Raw genomic sequence first — 18,837 nt, forward strand, 5'->3', positions numbered from 1 at the left:
ACGATCTCCAACTATCTCAAGCACACAGAATCGTGATTTTATGCTCTCCTTGCAAGGTTAGATGCGTCGCTTTTGCAATATTGACCTTGCGTGACGTCATTTATGACGTCATCAAGGTCATATTAGTTTTTCGTCAATAACTCTGATCAAATTGAGCTAGCGAGTCGGGAAAGCCACCAATGGACTCAGGAAGACCTGCCGAATCGAATGATATGCGACATGACCCCTTTCGACCAACTTCGTGACCTGGGGGTGCTGACCTGACCTTGACCTGAGGTCAACACCCCAAGTTGACCTGACCCGGACAAAAAGTATATCATTCGACGCGCCTGAGCGAGACGAACACGATGCTGCCAAAATCGGCGCTCTGCGGCCGTTTTTTGCGAAGTTATTCACCAAAAACTGAACCGTACCTTGGGGCACTTGACCTGACCTCAGAGGTCACCGGTTGATCTAGGACCTTAAAATCGGGTACCAATCTCTGCGTCTCGTAACGGCGCACACGCTCGTTTTTTCCGCGACGCGCTAGCTCCACCAGGGGCGAAACGGCGAAGGGGGGTCGTACCCGCCCCCCCCCCCTCGGCCGGCGCGTATGTAGAAAACCAATAGGTCCGGCGAGGGTTAAACCGGAAAATTGTATCTGTAAAAGACAAGCAAATCGGCAAATTATTCGGTAAAGGACAAATAACTTGTTAATCGGTCAGCTCATTCCGCTAAGCGATTGGTTCAAAGTACGTGGGGATCGCTCCCGCAGCTCACTTACCCCTTGGTCATGATAGCTTGCATGCCCTTGGCCCCCATCGTGGTGCACCTGTCCAGCCAGTGGTCCATGGTCCTGGAGGCGCAGCTGCAAGGACAAACGAACAGGGCTCACTCTGACGTTGGTTACATGGAGGGTCGATACATGAGTCATTTCTGTGAGTTAGGCTAGTTAAGAGGATTTTGTGCCCACGCCAAGCAAAGTACGTCAATAGCCTTCGTGCTTGGGGGCACCTCCAGGATTGAAGGATCGTTTTTGGGCCTCAAATTTGGCAGTGTGTTGTATACAAACAAGTCAGTCTGAATTGGTAGGTATTTGTTTTGGTACGGTGCACTATGACAACCCTAGCATCAAGAGCCATCGACGTCGGCGAGGCCACAGAGACTACAGGAGAGGCGGCCTCTTTATTTAATTGCTTCTGTGTATGTAGGCATTTATGTTTTCCCAGCAGGGAGACGCATGTTCTCGATTACTAATTACAGCCAGCCGGCTTCCTCGGATAACGCTAAACGTATATGTCCCGATTCGTACGTAGATAAGTACGTTCCTTTCAGCCTCGCTGTGCATTTCAGTAATTGCAGAGCTATGTACCTAAACACAGCATGTCGTCACGAAAAGTAAACATAAGTTACTTGTACCTAAATACAGGCGGATATACAAGAACCTTGCTCTTTGCGCCTTTTATCCCAACTCCCAAGTACCTATCGACTAAATTTCGTCCGCTTCGGCGAGACGAAGATAGACTACGCACTTCTACATGGGACCATCCAACGTAGAGCCAACCTCAATAGTTGACAGCATCACTAAGGCACAAAACCTATCCATTATAGGTGCACTTACTTGCGGGCTCGCCCATCTCACAAACATTTTATATGACTCTCATTTTGGTATCATCGGCTGAGCTACGAATCCAATCTTCGCGCTCAGTTTGCTCTGACGATGCCGACGACAGGGCGGTCATCAGCGGCGGTCATCTCAGCGGCACGGGTCGTCTTCGCCCCCGCGGGCAAACAGGTAACGAGAACTGTCCGGTGACGCAGCAATTCAGGTCGACGGGTCGATGTTGGGGTGTTTTCTCCGGGCTCGAATCACAGAGTCAGCATGGTCCGGCGGCAGGGATATATAAAGCGGGAGCTGGTAGCGACTAATGAGTGATTGAGTTAACAGTTGATGTTACTAGCAGGCTAACATGCAATCACGGAAACAGAATTTCAAGTTCAGGTGTAGGAGTTTGCTAGGAGATGAAAAATATTTAGTATGATTTGCCATCAGAAAATAGGGTCGGGTACATAACTGCTAAATGAATAAGCGTCGAGCCGACATACATACATACATTGCTGTCATTGCTATACGTACATTATTATTCTTGCCGCTATACCTACTTGCTGTCAATCCAACATCCCATTCCATCACGCAGCTGCCAGCCTCTCGTCTGCATCGAAAATCGATTGAAGGGACACTTGGACGACATTTCTGAGGATGTGCCGATGCCGGACCTGGTTTAACTAGCTGAGTCAGCTTCTGGTAGCCTGCCAGGCCCCTCTGTCGGCCAAGAGAGCTCCGTAAGCACGATGTCTATCATCTGATTTCTGGCGAGTTCCGGTCTGAATCTGATGCTTCAATTGGGACCACGAGTGATAAGCAGTCACTCTGGAATAAGCGTCACTTACCGTGGAGCGTCATACTCTTAGCTTTGTTGCTGTTAGACGGTTGGAGAGTTCCTTGACTGATAGTCGCACAAACTGTTTAAATTTCTCGGGCAAGGGATTACAGTGTTTGCTGGAAGGTTTGTTATAATAACAGAAACTGTGAAGCTGCTGAGTGCTGAAGAGTGTCAATGTCTTCCGTTGTGTGTTGTGTGAAACTATATTCAGGTAAACATCAGCATTTTTAAATTTAGGGATCAGTTGTTAGAGCAAACAAACTTTGAACAGCGGGAAAACTTTTCCATATCTCGTCAGATGCCGGGTAGGTATCGAGGCCTCCCACGCGATTCGCTGTATAAAATGCTCGACAACAAGTAATAACAGGGCTTCGCTCCTATTTCATTTTCGACCACTAGATATTCCAAACTTGACGATAATGAATAAATTTGTCGAACTTCTACGAATATAACAAATGAACACGCCTACATTATGCAATGCATTATACTACAATATGCAATATGCAATAGGTAACAATGATAAAAACATTAGGTACCTATAGAAAACGAAGTTAGAGATGATCCTGATGACAAATTAACGTCTAAACGAAGCAAAGCAACGCTCGCCAATATTATTTCCGCTACCGGCTACGGGGAGGCGATACTGATGCCTACTTGCACTTGACAGCGTTATCGTGAGAAATGTCACATGTGTATTGTGGACTTCAACTGAGTGAATGCGAGGACACGGTAGGCTTTGCATTGGACCAGCCGGTGCTGACACCTAGCGGGGCAGATTAGAGACAGACAGCTCAGCCAGTATGGTGGCAGGCTGGCAGCACTGAAAGCCACAACGGCAGCTGCCGTCCCGACGTCCCTGACTGGAGTGCGTTGAATGGATTTTTACCCAGTTGCTTTTAAACTTTTAAAGTTACCTATTTTATCCTGCATGATAAGCCTGGAAAGGGATCAGACAATCACAGACCCTCTTGGATGAGAAAATATTCCACGTCGACGGGCTGCGAGATAGGTGCGTTTCTGGTGTGTGCCACTTACTGCGAGGCCGAGATGAGCGGGGTGAGGTGGGGCGCGAGCAGCTTGTAGACGGGGTGTGACGGTGACAGCAGCTGTTCGGTACACTGGGCCACGTAGCTCATCATCTCCACACAGATACCTGTCAGACAGACAGGCGGCTCAGTGGGACGGAGGGAGAGGGAGAGAAAGAGAGGGGGAGGGAGAGAGAGAGGGAGGGAGGGAGGGAGAGAGAGAAGAGTCAAAGACAAAGAGACAGAGACAGAGACGAACAGAGACTATCTTTAGCTGTGTAAGCTACAAAAAATCTGTCTTTTTTGCTCTGTTTATCCAACGGTAATTTCCGGGGCCATTACCTCTCTGATACGAAGCTATCAATCCGAGCTGACATCACCTGCCTAAATAAACATAACATCTAAGCGCAGCAGTGGCTGAACACAGTGGTTCATTCCCTCCGGCCTCCGCGGAAGGGGCTGGCACGCCGCCCATTCTGGGCGTCAGGGAACCCCCGCGACGGTCCCCAGGTCGGTCACGTGACAGACCACAACTGCGCTGCAGGGAGGCGATAGCGAGCTCTGCAATGACCGGACCGCATACACGTGCATCTTGCACATTGCACAAACTTTGTGCCTCGGACCCCGGATACGGCTGAACAAACATCGTGAGAATTGGTCTTAGATGTATCGCCGTCTAGTGCAGGATAAAGTTTGCAAATGCATTAGCCGGAACTTTGAAAAGATGAATAAGGTATCCTAGCTATAACCAGTTCAAATACACAGATGGATAATACCGTAAAGGCTGTGTCACTGAACTCTTCTGAAGTCTTGACTTATTTGTTTGGTTGATAAGCGATTACCTATCTATTTAGATTCTGATTCAATTGGCGTTCAAACGCCCGATGTTAAACAGGAAAAAAGGGTACGACGGGCTTGCTTACCTACTAAGTATGTACGCAGGTAGGAAAATATGGCATCTTAACTTTATATGTACAATATTTGAGGAAAAAAGACATTTACGCATTGATACATATGATTAGACGTCATCGTTACGCTATCAAATTTCTGTCGGCCACCGCAGTCTCGCCACCAAGGCCAGCCCGCTTTTGTGACATATTTGAGGGCGCCGACTTCTAGGTCGGAGTCGATCCACCGCACGTGGCCTGCTGGAGTCGACTCGCCCTTTGGGACAGCGGGAGGCGCCGGCCCAGATGGCACGTGACATGTGGGGCCATCAGCAGCTGGACGGAGTCGGACGACCGGCAGCGGCAGCTGACCCAGCGGGCCTCCGACGTCGGGTCTCCTGGGTCGACCGCCACGGGCAGCACCCGTGGTGTCATATTTTCGGTCAATTGATGGGGAATCAATCGAATTTATACACGTCCCTGCAGCTTACAGGAAACGGAGGTGATGTTTGCCTCAAGGTTTCCACGTTTATCACGCCTTGATGCATTGCATAAAGAGATTGGTAACGAAGTATAGGGACACCTCTAGATAAAATATGCATCATCTCTAGATAGATTTCATACATTCAATAAAGCGACAAACATACACAAACACGAATTGCATTTTGCTCACAGTTTGTCAGGACAAAATCCACTTATGAAGCTGAACTATAATTGCATGCAGTGACGTTAAAAATGCTGCACGGTGTTTTGGCGGTTCCTTTTTAATGACCTTACGTGTTGCTACATTCATGAATGCACTGACCTCTGTAGAGGAATCCGTACTGGTACTGCGCCTCTGCCATGTTGAAGAACATCTTCGCCAGTGTCCAGACGTGGCCCTTGTCCGTCGATAGGAATACCTGTTGGACATAAACACATGCACCCTGTGAGGTTCAGTGTGGGCGGAGGGAGGGGGCTCTGGGTCTGGACGGACGGACGGGGACACCATGGGTTTGTAAATATACATACATGGCGAGACTAAACCAGCGAGGGTTGACTAACGGGGAATCCCTGTTCACTGGGAGCAGTTCCAGAGCGCATTCTCGGTATACAGTCCATGCAGACTGAAAACATATGAATGCATAAACATACACGTTCCTTCTTCATCGGTGACGCAGTATAAAGGCTTTTTCAAGTATCAAGCTTTTGTGCCTCAGTATCAAGTTTTAGCGCATCGTGGTTAGGCACTTAGCACCGTCAAGTCGAGATAGGTCTCACCGCATTCAGAGTCCGTCATCTCTCCGTTGGAACGGACGTTTACGCCACGCCGCACGTCAGCCTTTACTCCCGATCTACCCTCCCCCCATGAGTCAGCTCCTCCCCTCCCTACCCTCTGCCTGCCCCTCCCCATAGTGGGGGGCGTGCTGAGATTAACTAGTCACCACCGACATCGACGTAACCGTCGGACGGCACCTTGTAGCGGGACCGACGACGCCCGGAGGTCGCGCCTTGACCGACGATCTGTCGTCGGAGAGCTCCGTCCGACGGCGACCAATTACATCGACACGCCCGCTGCCGCGTCAGTGTCGGCCTCGATGCTGCTACCGCCCCCCCCCCCCCACCCCTCCCCTGACGGTCCTTTTACGGCCAGACTCGGCACGGCCCAGCCGTCGGACCCCTTCCCGGTGCACAGAGGTGCGCCGATTCGGCGGGTCCTCAGTCGATCGACACCTATCCCCTTCAGCGGTCATCGGCTATTATGATATTAAGTTTCGCAGCGGACCTTATGATAGACACAGCAATTTATAATCGGTGGTGGCGAATTGGCCTAGCTCGTCTCCGTGTCGGACAACATAAGGACAAGAGTGCAGATCTTTTAGCTGACGGCTGACAATGTGAGATGTATATACCTACGCATTTGTCAAAATTTAAGACACACCAAGCAGATAAGCTTGTTTCCGTGACCGTGTTTCCGTTGAAAGAATCCTGAGAATTCCATTAACTTCTCTACATAGCGGACTCAGACGTCTGAGAGGCTCATTTTAATGACACAGTTGCGTTTCAAATAAGTTCTTTTAAAGTAGGTAATGTATAGCATGATCAAGAAATAATTTTCATTCACACCTGTTGCATTTCCATCCGTACCAATGGTGATCTTTTATAAGGTGATATTTTAGGTTGCCCTTGCACGACAAAATTGTTATAGGTCTGATGGGCCTCAAATGCTACCTTTCACGACTTCTTATCGTAGCTGGCTTACCGGGTTGTCGGGTCCGGGTCTTTGAAACAGCTGGATGGCCAGAGGTGTCAGCTCTCCTGACCTGTTCAGCAGGAACAGACCGATCGGAGCCACCACCTGCAAACGGGAGCCTGAGGTCAGGTCAGGTCAGGTCAACTATTCTAACCTATGCAGCAGGAAGAGATCAATCAAACTCGAAGACACGTCTCAAAAACGGAGTCTTAGTCGGATCAGATCCGGTCAGGTCATCTGTCGACGCAGCAAACCCAGCATCAATGGCTCTCCGTCAGTTGTGTGACTATTGCTGAGCTGTGGCTCTGCTCATGCACACATGTTGAAGAAAACTCGCGAGTCTCTGCTCTCAGTGAATCGCGAGCGTCGGCGCACAGTGGATCGAGAACGTCGGCGCACAGTGGCGCTCACTGACCTCGTGGCCGTTGACGTCTTTGAGGCCGTGCATCAGTCCGAGATCAACGGTGAACACCCGGCCTTGGGAGAAACATTCAGCCAGAGAGGATCCCTCCAGAGCGGGCAGCAGCATGGCCTCCGTCACCGCCAGCCTGACGGGTCGCAGGTCACAGAATAAAGGTCATCAAACTGACGGGTCGCGGGTCAGAAAATAAAGACCATCAAACTGACAGGGCACAGAGCAAAGATCATTAAACTGATGGATGACAGGTCAAAGAACAAAAATAATTCAGCTGCAAGCTCTTAAGCCATCAAAAAAGGTTGTAAATTTGTAAGGTGACAGGTAATCAAGAGTCATCAAACTGACGTGTCCTGGTCCATAGAACAATGGTCATCTTACGGGTGGTTGTCAGGTCATTATTCAAGTGTACTAGAAGCATTTCACAAACCAAAGGCTGAAAGTTTGTCTCTACTCTGCGGTACAGGTCTGTGCTCAGTTCGCTACTCAGAAGCCCCCACAGTCCGCTAGGCCCCCGCACTGTTGTTTGACGGTTTCGTCACTGTTTACCGCCGGGACCTCCCGCCCGGCGCCCACCCTGCTCAGACGCCGAGCGGAGCCGGCTCCGCGACACCAGGGGATTCCCCATACTCGGGCGAAGAGGCGCCGGTTGGTCGGGCTATCGGGCCGTCGTGAGTCACATCTGCAGCCCGGCGGCCAGCCGGAGCTGAAGCGCCACAGATAGCGACCAGCGGCGGGCGGACGCAGACGCCGCAGACCGGTCTGCCGTTCTGCACTGCGGGCCGGGCCGGCCAGACGCGCCAGAGAAGGCAGTGGACGCTGACGAACACGGTGGACTTTACGTGGCGGCACTGGTGAAGTGAGTGATAGCGATTCAGCTGAGCAGTGAGGGAGACGCGCAGAAGCAGCGGTGGTCAGCTGGTCAACCATGGATCCACCCGATCCTCCGAGAATAGGCGGCGCTGCTTCTTACGAAGGTCTGCCGAGTTCGGCGCATACCAGCATGCCGAAGTTCGTCCCGGTGCTCACACCGACAGCCGACGGGCAGGCGATGAGCCTGGATCCCGGGTTGTTGGAAATGTTACGAGAGGAGAACACGGAGAAGGTACCCGTAGTCGTTCTTACTATCCTCGGTTCGCGCAGCGATGACAAGAGCAAGCTGCTGTCGGACTTGCAACAGACCATTGCTGGAGGAGCTGAGAAACAAGTAATAAGACCGGGACCAGTGACGACGCAGACAGAGCGGGCGAAATCGGCGGCTGAGGCTACAGAGGTGCTGCCCATGGAAACGGAGGATTCGGACGGTTTGGTGCCGGGAGCGGCGACCCACTCTGCCGCAGCACCAGCAGACGGCTGCGTCGGCGCGGCCGGCGTGGCCGCTTGGTCGCAGCTGCTGCCGTTCGAGCTGCCGGAGGGCGGACGCGCCGCGCTGCTGCTGCTGGACGCCTGGGGGCCGCTCGTGCGCGACTGCCCGGCTCAGCTGCGCACCTCCGTGACGCTGTTCAGCGCGCTGGTCAGCTCATCGCTGGTGGTGCACACCAGCGCCGGATTCCCCGTCCAGCCGCTGGACGACCTGCTGCTGCTCGGCAAGCTGTCCGCAGCGGCGCACGAGGTGCGCCACTGCATGCCGCTGCAGCAGCTGGTGCTACTGCTGCGTGACTGGCCGGGTCAAGCGCCGCCCGGTCTCCAGGATGACTTCAAACCTTTGTACCAGTGGGCGGAGAGCAGTTCAGACGCCAAACAAGCATTGCACGTGATGATGGACACCACCGACTTGTATGACATGGGCGACGCCGCCCTCTTCTTGGCTGCGGGACGCACCCCTAGAGATGACGTCACACCAGAGCATGTCAAAATGCTGGCCAAGGTGAGGGCCGTGAAACGATTCGGAGAAAAGGACATAACGGCGGGAGAGCTGGCGGACTATCTGGAAAGTCTCGGCAGCGCACTGAATGCTACGCAGTGCGATGCCCACTCGCTCATTCGTGCTTTAGTTAATGCCAACCAAACGCTGACAGCGCAATCTGTCCAACCGATCTACAAGAAGAAAATGGAGGAGCTAGAGAAGAGCTGGGGGCCGGGGCCCGTGTCGGAGCAGGATGTGCAGGGGGCACATGACAGGGCTGCGCACGAAGCGTTGATCGCTTTCAGCATGTGTCAGAAAATGGATAGCGAAAAAATGGACAGTGAAAAAGCGAAGCAAGGCTTGCAAAAGTGGCTAGACCGCCAATATTGTGGCAAATGGGAGAAAATACAGGACAACATCAAGAAAATGGATGAAGAAGCTTGTAAAACCAGCGATCAAAGCATGCAACTGTACGAGAAGGGAATGAGAGAAGCGTTGAATGAATCACCACAGATGACCATTGCAGACCTGATAAAAACACATGAAACGTTGAAAGGTGAGGTTGTTTCAAAAATGAGAACAGGTCGCTATTCCGAGAGCCAGCGCTGTATGGAAATGTCAGAAAAGCTAGAGAGCCTGTTTCGCCAGTTTGCTGCTGAGCTAGAAGAGGCTCAGCTGAAAGAGGAGGAAGATAAGGCGAACAGATCCCATTTGTTGATCGCCGAGCAAGACGCCGAGAGATTGTACCGTTTTATCATGGAGAAGGTTCAACTAAGCGAGATATCAGCGGTCCACGGTAGACTCCAAGAATGCGCGAAACTGAAATTTGACTCGAAAACCAAAGACTTGGAAGTACAACAAAGATCCGAAGCCCACAAACGCCTGGAGACGGCTACTGACAGGATTAGGAAAGAACTTTCCCAGGCACATAACACGCGGCCGGATGGGACTATGTGGCCTGATGGTGGAGCTACAGCTGGTCTTCACATGTCAGCGAACGCAGGCTTTGGGGCGGGAAGCAGAGCTTATTCAGCGGGATCCTACCCCCAACCACCTATGGACAGAATTGTAGAAAGGGGAGGCTATCCTGACGGAAGTCTGGAGTCCTACGGAGGAGGTAGACAGCAAGGTTTTCATGGCACCAGCCAGGGGCAGCATCGTGGCAGTGACTGGGGATGCAGAATGGACGATGCGGCCCAGCCCGATGATGGATTGACACAAGGCGGGGACCCACAGAAGTCGGGCTTCCGTTCCTATCTTCCAAACTTTCTAGGCGGGAAAAAGTAACAGTGCCTCCGTGTACATCAGCTGTAGACGAGTAGTTGACGACAGGTTATTCGATCAGAACAAGCATATTTGAAATTACCCGTGATTCAAGGTTTGAAAGTAGATACAGTAGAATCCGCTTAATAAATTCACCTTGGCGACACAGCGTTTTGGATTTATTTGGCGGTGGTTTTATTAACCGAAGTCAGTTATGCTTCAATAGAGAAATCCGTGAACAGCTCAAGTGGCCACAAAGCGGCTGGATTTATTATCCGAGGATGTTAACCCGGCAGGCGGTGGGCCTCCCGGCCACCTTCCGCGCGGTGGGGGGGGAGCATTTCCCCCCCCCCCGTATCTCCGAAACTACTTGACGGATCAAAAAAATTCAAACGGCGTTCGATAGCCCTGTCAAATTTGTTGCAGCAAACCAAATTTCATTGACCTCGGGGTCGCCGATGACGTCACAGGTCAGGTCAAAGATAAAATGTGTCACCGTTCACGGGGCTTCTAGGGAAAGCGCTATAACACCGAGTAAAACGCATTTTGTCTAAAAGCAGCGATAGGGCGTCAGCTGTCTAGTATATATGTTGCTATTAGAGGTCACTGGTCATACCAGGTCAGATCACAGGTCAGGTCACCAAGGGTCACCACATGAACCCAGCTTTACTAAGGTTGTGCGATGCATGTTTTATGGCCATTTTTCATTTCCAACTCAATGGTGTTGGTTATAAGACCATTAGGTACGGTTTAGGTCACTTCCTGGTGGAGGTCAGGTCAAGGTCAGGTCAAAAAAGGTCAAATTTCAAAGTTGATAGTTTTGCATAAAATGGGTATTGATTCGATGCAGTTCGTCACAGGGAGTCTAATGGTGGTCTTTGTTTTGCGCTACTAGGTCTAGAATTGCTGAAAATTCAGTTTGAAAACTTGACGTCATCAATTTTGAACAGTTTTTTCGCTATAACTTGGCCAAAAAAAGAGGTATCGATCTCAAATTTGGTATGTAGATAGAAGGCGGTAGAGACTATCACAGATATTCCGTTTTTTTTTTCGAAGTTCAAAAAACGTTTCGGGATTATTCGGCTGTTATATTAAAAAAAAATCTATTTTTGATTTTTGGGGGTCAAAATCCAAAAATTTCAAAAATCCGAGATAGCAGTTTTGTAGCCCTTTCAATTCTACACTTTTTATGTTGAAACATTTTTCTGTATCTCTAAAGCTGTAGGCCTGACAGCTCTTCCCGCGAAGCCTTTGTTGGGTTGAAAATGGCAGAAATGACGTCACTCTGACGTCATTAGCGGCCAACCTATCATGGCCTTTGGAAAAAAATGGTTTCAATGTGCAATAGCCATTCACGAGAGGGTACTGAAAGTTTGGTGACGATCGGCGCAGCGGTCCTGGAGATATATCGAAAAAAAACTAAAAGGGGGGCAAAAAATGCCCCCCTCACCGCCTGGAAGGTTAAGCGGATTCTATTGTACCTTGATGCTATGCACGATTACTTTATAAAATGCCGAAGTGTAGTCACTAGCAAACCATCGTCCAATGTTGTCAAGTCTCAAGTCTGCTACCTTTGCCCAACCAATTCCGAATTGGACATTGGACAAAATCGGAAATCCGAATGTCCAGGTTCCGATTGGCACCACTATAACATAAAGCGAGGATGGGAGAGTTTTATCGAGCGGAAATGACAGACGTTCTGGTAATTGAATACATACAGTATGTGTATTCAATGTATGATAACTGAATATATACATGTATAATAATTGAATGTAGAGGCGACTTCAGCCAACTAACCGGTGTGCAGCGTGCAGATATTGATACTCTGCAACTGTTATTTTTGTTGTTGTGTTGATTTTTCAAATGAAGGTTGTACGTTAAGCATTGTCCTGCTATTAGTTTCTGGATCAAACAACATCGGTGCTGGCGAGATTATCGTTTTTATGGCACGTAAAGGCAGTATGTTCAAATTACCCCACGGTGAAACAATTCGAACACACCGTGACTTGGTGGAGAAGTGAGGCTATGCTATTCAAGATATGCTCGGCTCGTCCAAAAATGAGGCTTGCATGGTGAAAGCAAGTGGCATTTGCGCTACTGAAACAGTTTTTCTTCATCCAAGGTTGAGCTGGACTTTGTACGACAGAGAAGACGTAAAAATACGTTTAAATTACCCCACCCTACCCTACACAAGGTAGACCGTTGGACTGTCGAAAATAGGAGGAAAAAAATGTCGAAAATCCGTCAAACCGGTCAATAGTGGGCTAATGAACGACGAATTGGTGGCCGAGTCACTAGGTAACTCCCCACAGTCTCGTTTGAACACCTTACTTGTCGGGCAGTTTGGAGCAGGCCCGGATCAGCCGTGGACAGACGCCCTCCAGACGCTGCTGACCGAACCAAGTGTCGTCCCTCCATACGGCAGCGCACTGCGGGCCGGACAGACACCCGACGCACGTGAGGCAATACCCGACACACGTGAGACAATGCCCGACACACGTGGGGACACCGAAACACGCGGGGAAACACCGATACACGTGGGGAAGCACCCGACATACAAGGGGAATTCCCAATACACGTGAGACAATACGCGACACACGTGGGGAAACACCGACACACGTGAGGAAACACCGATACACGTGAGACAATACCAGACACACGTGGGAAACACCCGACACTCGTGGAGAAAGACTCAACACACGTGGGGAAACACCCGACATACGAGGGGAACACCCTAGCCGACACACGTGAGACAATACCTGACACTCTTGGGAAACACCCGACACACGTGGGGAAGCACCCGACACTCGTGGGGAAACTTCCAACATGTGAACGAGTGAGACATTTTAGAGACGACGGTGATTAGATGCTGAGGTGGAAGTTGAATATTAAACAATTAACGATTTTGGTTCGTGCTGAAGCAAAGCTTGAGTGAATGGGTTACTCTTGTCTCCTACAGTAAGAAGATGTATGTAAGCGTAAGTAGGGAAAATGAGAAAAAAGTGACAGGAACAAAACAGAGCACGTCGCAATAACCCAAGCGAAATGCGAGGCAAGCTAAAATATCGATGCAATGTACTTGTATCAATTAAACAAATGGTAAATAGGTAGGTATACTGACCATGGGTTCATCCAGACCATTCTTGAATAGTTTTCTCATGTCGTAAAGTGCCAGCCAGGGTTTCTGTGACCATTTGGGAACAATCGTTGACACTTTCAATAGAAGTTTCTTGCGCTGCTTTTCCGTGGCCGACTGAAACACACAGTGAAGTGTTTTACTTTATGCACTAAAGTCTCATACCAAAGTGCTATCCACTTGCTCTCTGACGGCAGCTCTTAGATACTTCATGCCTGCTGGCTGCTATATTGATTAACCTGTTACAATAGTTACATACAACTCTTTTCCTATTACATGTATGATATGCATATACAATACACATTACATACATATGTATGTAAAATTAAGTTGTCTGATGGTCAAATGTAAATGTACGATGTGCATACCTATATGATAAGTCGAATGGTGTTAACACTCGAGAGGTTGTGGTAAATCCGCAACACAAGCAAGGGGCATTGCGGGGTGATAGAGGCTTATTCGAAACTGAAAATACGTCTGTGAATAAAGCAGTCTTAGCCTTCCAGGCGGTGGGGGGGCAATTTTTTGCCCCCCCTTTAGTTTTTTTATATATCTCGAGAACCGCTGCGCCGATCGTCACCAAACTTTCAGTACCCTCCCGGGAGCAGCTAGCGCACATGGTGACCAAAAATTTTTCCAAAGGCTATGATAGGTTGGCCGCTAATGACGTCAGAGTGACGTCATTTTTGCCATTTTCGACCCAAAAACAGATTTCGCGGGAAGAGCTGTCAGGCCTACAGCTTTAGAGATACAGAAAAATGTTTCAGACATAAAAGGTGTGGAATAAAAAGGGCTACAAAACTGTTATTTCGGTTTTTCGATTTTTTTGGATTTTGACCCCCAAAAATCAAAAAATAGATTTTTTGAATATAATAGCCAAAAAATCCAAAAAGTTTTTTGAATTTCGAAAAAAACCGGAATATATGTGATAGCCCCTACCGCCTCCTATCTACATACCAAATTTGAGATTGATACCTCTTTTTTTGGCCAAGTTATAGCGAAAAAACTGTTCAAAATTGATGACGTCAAATTTTCTAACTCAATTTTTAGCAATTCTAGACCTCGTAGCGCAAAACAAAGACCACCATTAGACTCCCCATGACGAGCTGCATCGAATCGATACCCATTTTATGCAAAAATATCAACTTTGAAATTTGACCTTTTTTGACCTGACCTTGACCTGACCTCCACCAGAAAGTGACCTAAACCGTACCTGATGGTCTTATAACCAACACCATTGAGTTGGAAATGAAAAACTGGCCATAAAACATGCATCGCATAACCTTAGTAAAGTTGGGCTCATGTGGTGACCCTTGGTGACCTTTGGTGACCTGACCTGTGACCTGACCTGGTGTGACCTGACCTGGTATGACCAGTGACCTCTAATAGCAACATAGGTACTAGACAACTGACGCCTTATCGCTGATTTTCGACAAAATGCGTTTTACTCGGTGTTATAGCGCTTTCCCTAGAAGCCCCGTGAACGGTGAAACATTTTATCTTTGACCTGACCTGTGACGTCATCGGTGACCCCGAGGTCAATGAAATTTGGTTTCCTTCGACAAATTTGGCAGGGCTATCGAACGCCGTTTGAATTTTCCGGATCCGTCCAGTAGTTTCGGAGATACGGGGGGGGGCAAAAAAGTGCCCCCCCCCCCACCGCGCGGAAGGTGGCTGGTAGGCCCACCGCCTGCCGGGTTAGGAAATTACCTACGCACACACCTAGTTAGCTAGTCGAATGTCGAGGTAGGTCAAATGTCGAAATTCAGTTAGATTTCATGCATAATTGGTTTCCTAGGACTAGATATAGGACTAAAATAGGACTAAAATAAAACTTTTTCTTCAAAATTGTGCTTTGAGCTCCAACAGAACTTCTATAGCTCACACCCGGGTGGGCTTCTCACTTCTCAGCCAACTTAACCATGGTGGGGGGAGGGAGGGGCTTATTGACCACACCACGTTATCTCGGAAAGTAAGCAAGCTAGAAAGACGCAGTAAAAAGCAACATATAGCTCGCTATAAGATCTTTCAGAAACACTTGATCATTTTTCGACCAGATCATTTCTGAGGTCAGTGGACATCAAGTCAGATCAGGCTCATTGTTGGTTTACACACTCGTGAACAGATGCTTTCCAAAGCTGTACTTTGGTTTTCAGGTCAGGGTCAGGTCATCACAGGTCACGGAAATCTTATACCATGCATCGGTCACGCGACGCATGTTTTATGGTCCATTTAGGCCATGTATTTCGAATTCGATGTCGTTTATGTCATTCGAGGTCATTTTGAGGTGTATTTCAGTGGCGGATCCAGGGGGGGGGGGCAAAATGGGCATTTGCCCCCCCCCCCCAAACGGCATGATTTTAACATTACGCCTATGGACGATGCATGGAAAGAATCGATAAATTTTTATGGTTTGCCCCCCCCCCCCCAAACCTCTGAGCTGGATCCGCCTCTGGTGTATTTAGCTTAGGTCGGGCCACTTTCAGGTTAAAAAAAATGTCAAATTTTAATGTGTAAAACTTTTTTGAAAAAAGATAAAAATATAAATTTTGAATCTTAAAACCCATATACAATTTTCAAAAAATTCAAATTTCGGAAATTCGAGACACCAGTTTGATAGAGCAGTCTGTTCGAAGTCCTCTCATGCAAAGAAATGGGATCTAGCGTAAAAACTGAGCTCTTGGGAGCGATTGCCGTGGTTCAATGTTTTGCGTCGAAATCGGCCGAACATGACGTCACTCTGACGTCATTTCCGGCCGACCTATCGTAGCTACGAAGTTCATATTTTGACACATGGTGTCAAATTGATGCGGCCGAAGGTACTAAAAGTTTGGCGTCGATACGTCAAGCGGTTTGGAAGTTATTGCAGAAAAACGGTGGGGGCTATGAATAGCCCCCCCCCCCCAGTGGGGCGCGGGTTATGCATGCACGCCTAACGGTTGCTGACGTATATACGTCGTTAGCGCTCTCACCTCCCGTTTGTCCTCGGCCATCAGCTGCTGCTCCTTTTTGAGCCGTCGGCGGCGCTGCTGCAGCTCGTGCCGGCGATCCTCCGGGTAGCGGTCATCCTGAGGCAGACTGCAGTCGTACTGGAACACGTTGTAGTGGCGGCCCGCCTGCACCCAGCGCAGCAGCGGAAACACGTAGCGCGTGCGCGACCGGTGCTCGACCACCACCCGCTCCAGGTACCAGTCGGGGCTGACACCGAAGTTGTCGCGCCACAGCTCGATGCGCTCGATGTTGCCGAAGCCGTCGGCGCCACGCGCCGGGAACGAGTCGGTGGCGCCGCGCTCCAGGTCGTTGCGCAGCGGACGATCCAGCTTGATGGCCTCCGTCTGGTTGCCCTTGCCGTCGAACAGGCGGACGAACACGTTGGAGTCGGTGCCGGCGCCGTCCCGGTCGCCGGTGGTGACGTGGATGACGAAGTCGGTGCCGAACTTGGGGAAGGGCTTGGTGCCACGGTTCGCCGGCGGCTTGCCAGCCACCTGCAGCGACAGCTTGCGAGAGCGGGACTGCAGGTTCATGGCGGTGCGGTTCACCTGCAGAGAGATCTTCCGCATTTTGGTCGACATGCCTCGATCTCACTTCACCTTCGCCCACACGAGTCGTTCGCGATGTGGCGCCCAGCGAGCGGGCGGAAACCAAATTTGCGCGCAAATATTTGTTTTCGCAGCGGCCAAGGCGCGTGTCCGAACGCACTCGCGGAGGCTTTCGTCCGGGCGAGTCGTCGGCGCTGATCTGAGAGCTAGGCTCAGCCGCGGCGGCTGCGGCGCACGCCGGCCTTGGCAGTATATTTTCTCACGTCTGGGCGAAGGCTGGCTGCACTGGCTGATCGTGAAAGCGAGGCTGACCCAGCCGGCGGCGACCTTGCCCGGATCGGGGGCGGCGTCCGGTACCGAGCTGGTCTGGCCGCCGGCGGTGTTCCAGTGCACTAAGAGAGCCACCGGTCTCCGCCCACATGAGCTCCGTGCCAGCGGAACCGGTGAAGGCCCGTGACAACCCGCCGGCGGCGCGCGTGTCGAGCTCGATCGGCCAGGTGGTCACGCTGCTCCCGACCGGAGCGTCCGGCGCTCTGCGATGTGTGTCACTGGGCGTCATTTAGCGTCATTACGGACCGGGCCGATGGCGAAGCCATGGCGTGCTTTATGGCTCATTTCGCTTCACAAGGATACGCCCAGAGGGATAATCGTTCCGGGAACCACAGCCTTGGATAATGAGCGGCACTGGTCAAACCCAATCGGACACAGGCCCCCCCCCACGGGGAACGTGTCAGTAAAATATTTTCCAGGATTTTATTGGTGATCCAATTTCACTGATATTCGTGAATAAAGTGGTTGTCATGTTTGAAGTTCTTCAGTGCTCAACGCTTGACATGGTAACCTCAAAATCAATGTGCTTAAATAGTGCACCCGTTTCATGACTACACGGCTATTATGATTGACAGGCATCAAGGAAAAGAAATCAGAAGCTGCACACGCACATATGTAGAAACACCCTATGTACACACACCCATTCACGGTTCACAGCGCATCTAGTATTCGTTCATGCACGGATAACTGGCATAGATAAGATATTCAAGCCAGTATGCAATCTGTTTTAGACGGCTGCGTCGGTGCAATCGCAATCGATTGCTCGATCTCCTTCATTATCCTTCACAATATCGACATCTTTGGCAATGACATAGACGAACTGCACTTTGTAACCATTGCAGTGGGTTATATCGCAGCAGCCGGAGCGGCGGAGTCGAACCACGTCATGCCGTCCTCTGACACAACACCGGGACTTTCCACACCATTCGGGTGGGCTCGCCGGTATCGAGGTGACCGGCACATGCAGTGGTGTCGGAGTTACGGGCGGAAACAGACTCGCTCTCACCCCGCCAGTCTGTCTCAGTGCAACCTGCCGCAACCCACTGTAAACCAGGGCAAAGCAGTCAAGATTATCATTGATCAGCTCAACTTTGTCTTGATCGGCTTCAGAAGATCAAATCGAATGGGCTACAGAAGAAGCTGCGGCTTAGTAGAATCGGCAGAGGTGACTGAGGCAATCAACTCTACAGAGGTTGAAACGAATACGCTGGAGATTCGAGGGGTGGGCTAAAAAGAAAAAAAATGAAATTCGGATGCCATGCGCAATGCGCATGCAAACTGAACTGGTAACAATTGGCTGCCAATGGGTTAGCAGCATACCTTTTCACCATTATAGGCATATCAATGCTTAATAAAGGGACTATCCCACCTTCTAAAATGTTGTTAAAACCAGTTAAATTGTGCCCGACTTTATAGATTGGATGACCAGGAACACGGTTCTGGCATTTATTTTTCATTAAACATCTTAGGCTTCCCATATTCCAAACACAAACTTTCAAATATGTGACGTCACAGCCCAAAATTACCTCCTTCCCCAGGCCACATTACTGTCATAAAGCTGAATCTTTTTACTCTGTAGGCACCACAACAAAGTTCAGACCAAGTTTTAAGCGATTTTTCAACGAACAACCCCATTTAAATCAGAATGACTAAACGAGGTGACGTCACACTAGCGGTCGTTCCATGTTGAAGATAGGGCCTTGTACAAGGCCCATTTTCAAATGAAGGGAACGAATTTCT

The 18,837-nt window shown here is 49.8% G+C and overlaps 1 protein-coding gene across 1 annotated transcript; it reads right to left on the bottom strand.

Moving 5' to 3' along the window:
* Positions 1–763: 763 nt before the first annotated feature.
* On the bottom strand, positions 764–17,350 carry LOC122373435 (allene oxide synthase-lipoxygenase protein-like; the record flags this gene model as incomplete). The annotated part of the gene is made up of 8 exons (XM_043351497.1): positions 16,201–17,350; positions 13,214–13,345; positions 12,424–12,521; positions 6,984–7,116; positions 6,578–6,673; positions 5,141–5,237; positions 3,459–3,576; positions 764–847 (listed from the first exon to the last, which is right to left on the bottom strand). Coding segments are annotated over exons 1-8 (1,358 nt in total), but the record flags the coding sequence as incomplete, so codon positions are not given.
* Between the last annotated feature and the right edge of the window lie 1,487 nt (positions 17,351–18,837).

This window comes from Amphibalanus amphitrite, unplaced genomic scaffold (genome assembly GCF_019059575.1).
Source record: "Amphibalanus amphitrite isolate SeventyFive unplaced genomic scaffold, NRLGWU_Aamphi_draft 001495F_arrow, whole genome shotgun sequence".
Taxonomy (NCBI): domain Eukaryota; kingdom Metazoa; phylum Arthropoda; class Thecostraca; order Balanomorpha; family Balanidae; genus Amphibalanus; species Amphibalanus amphitrite.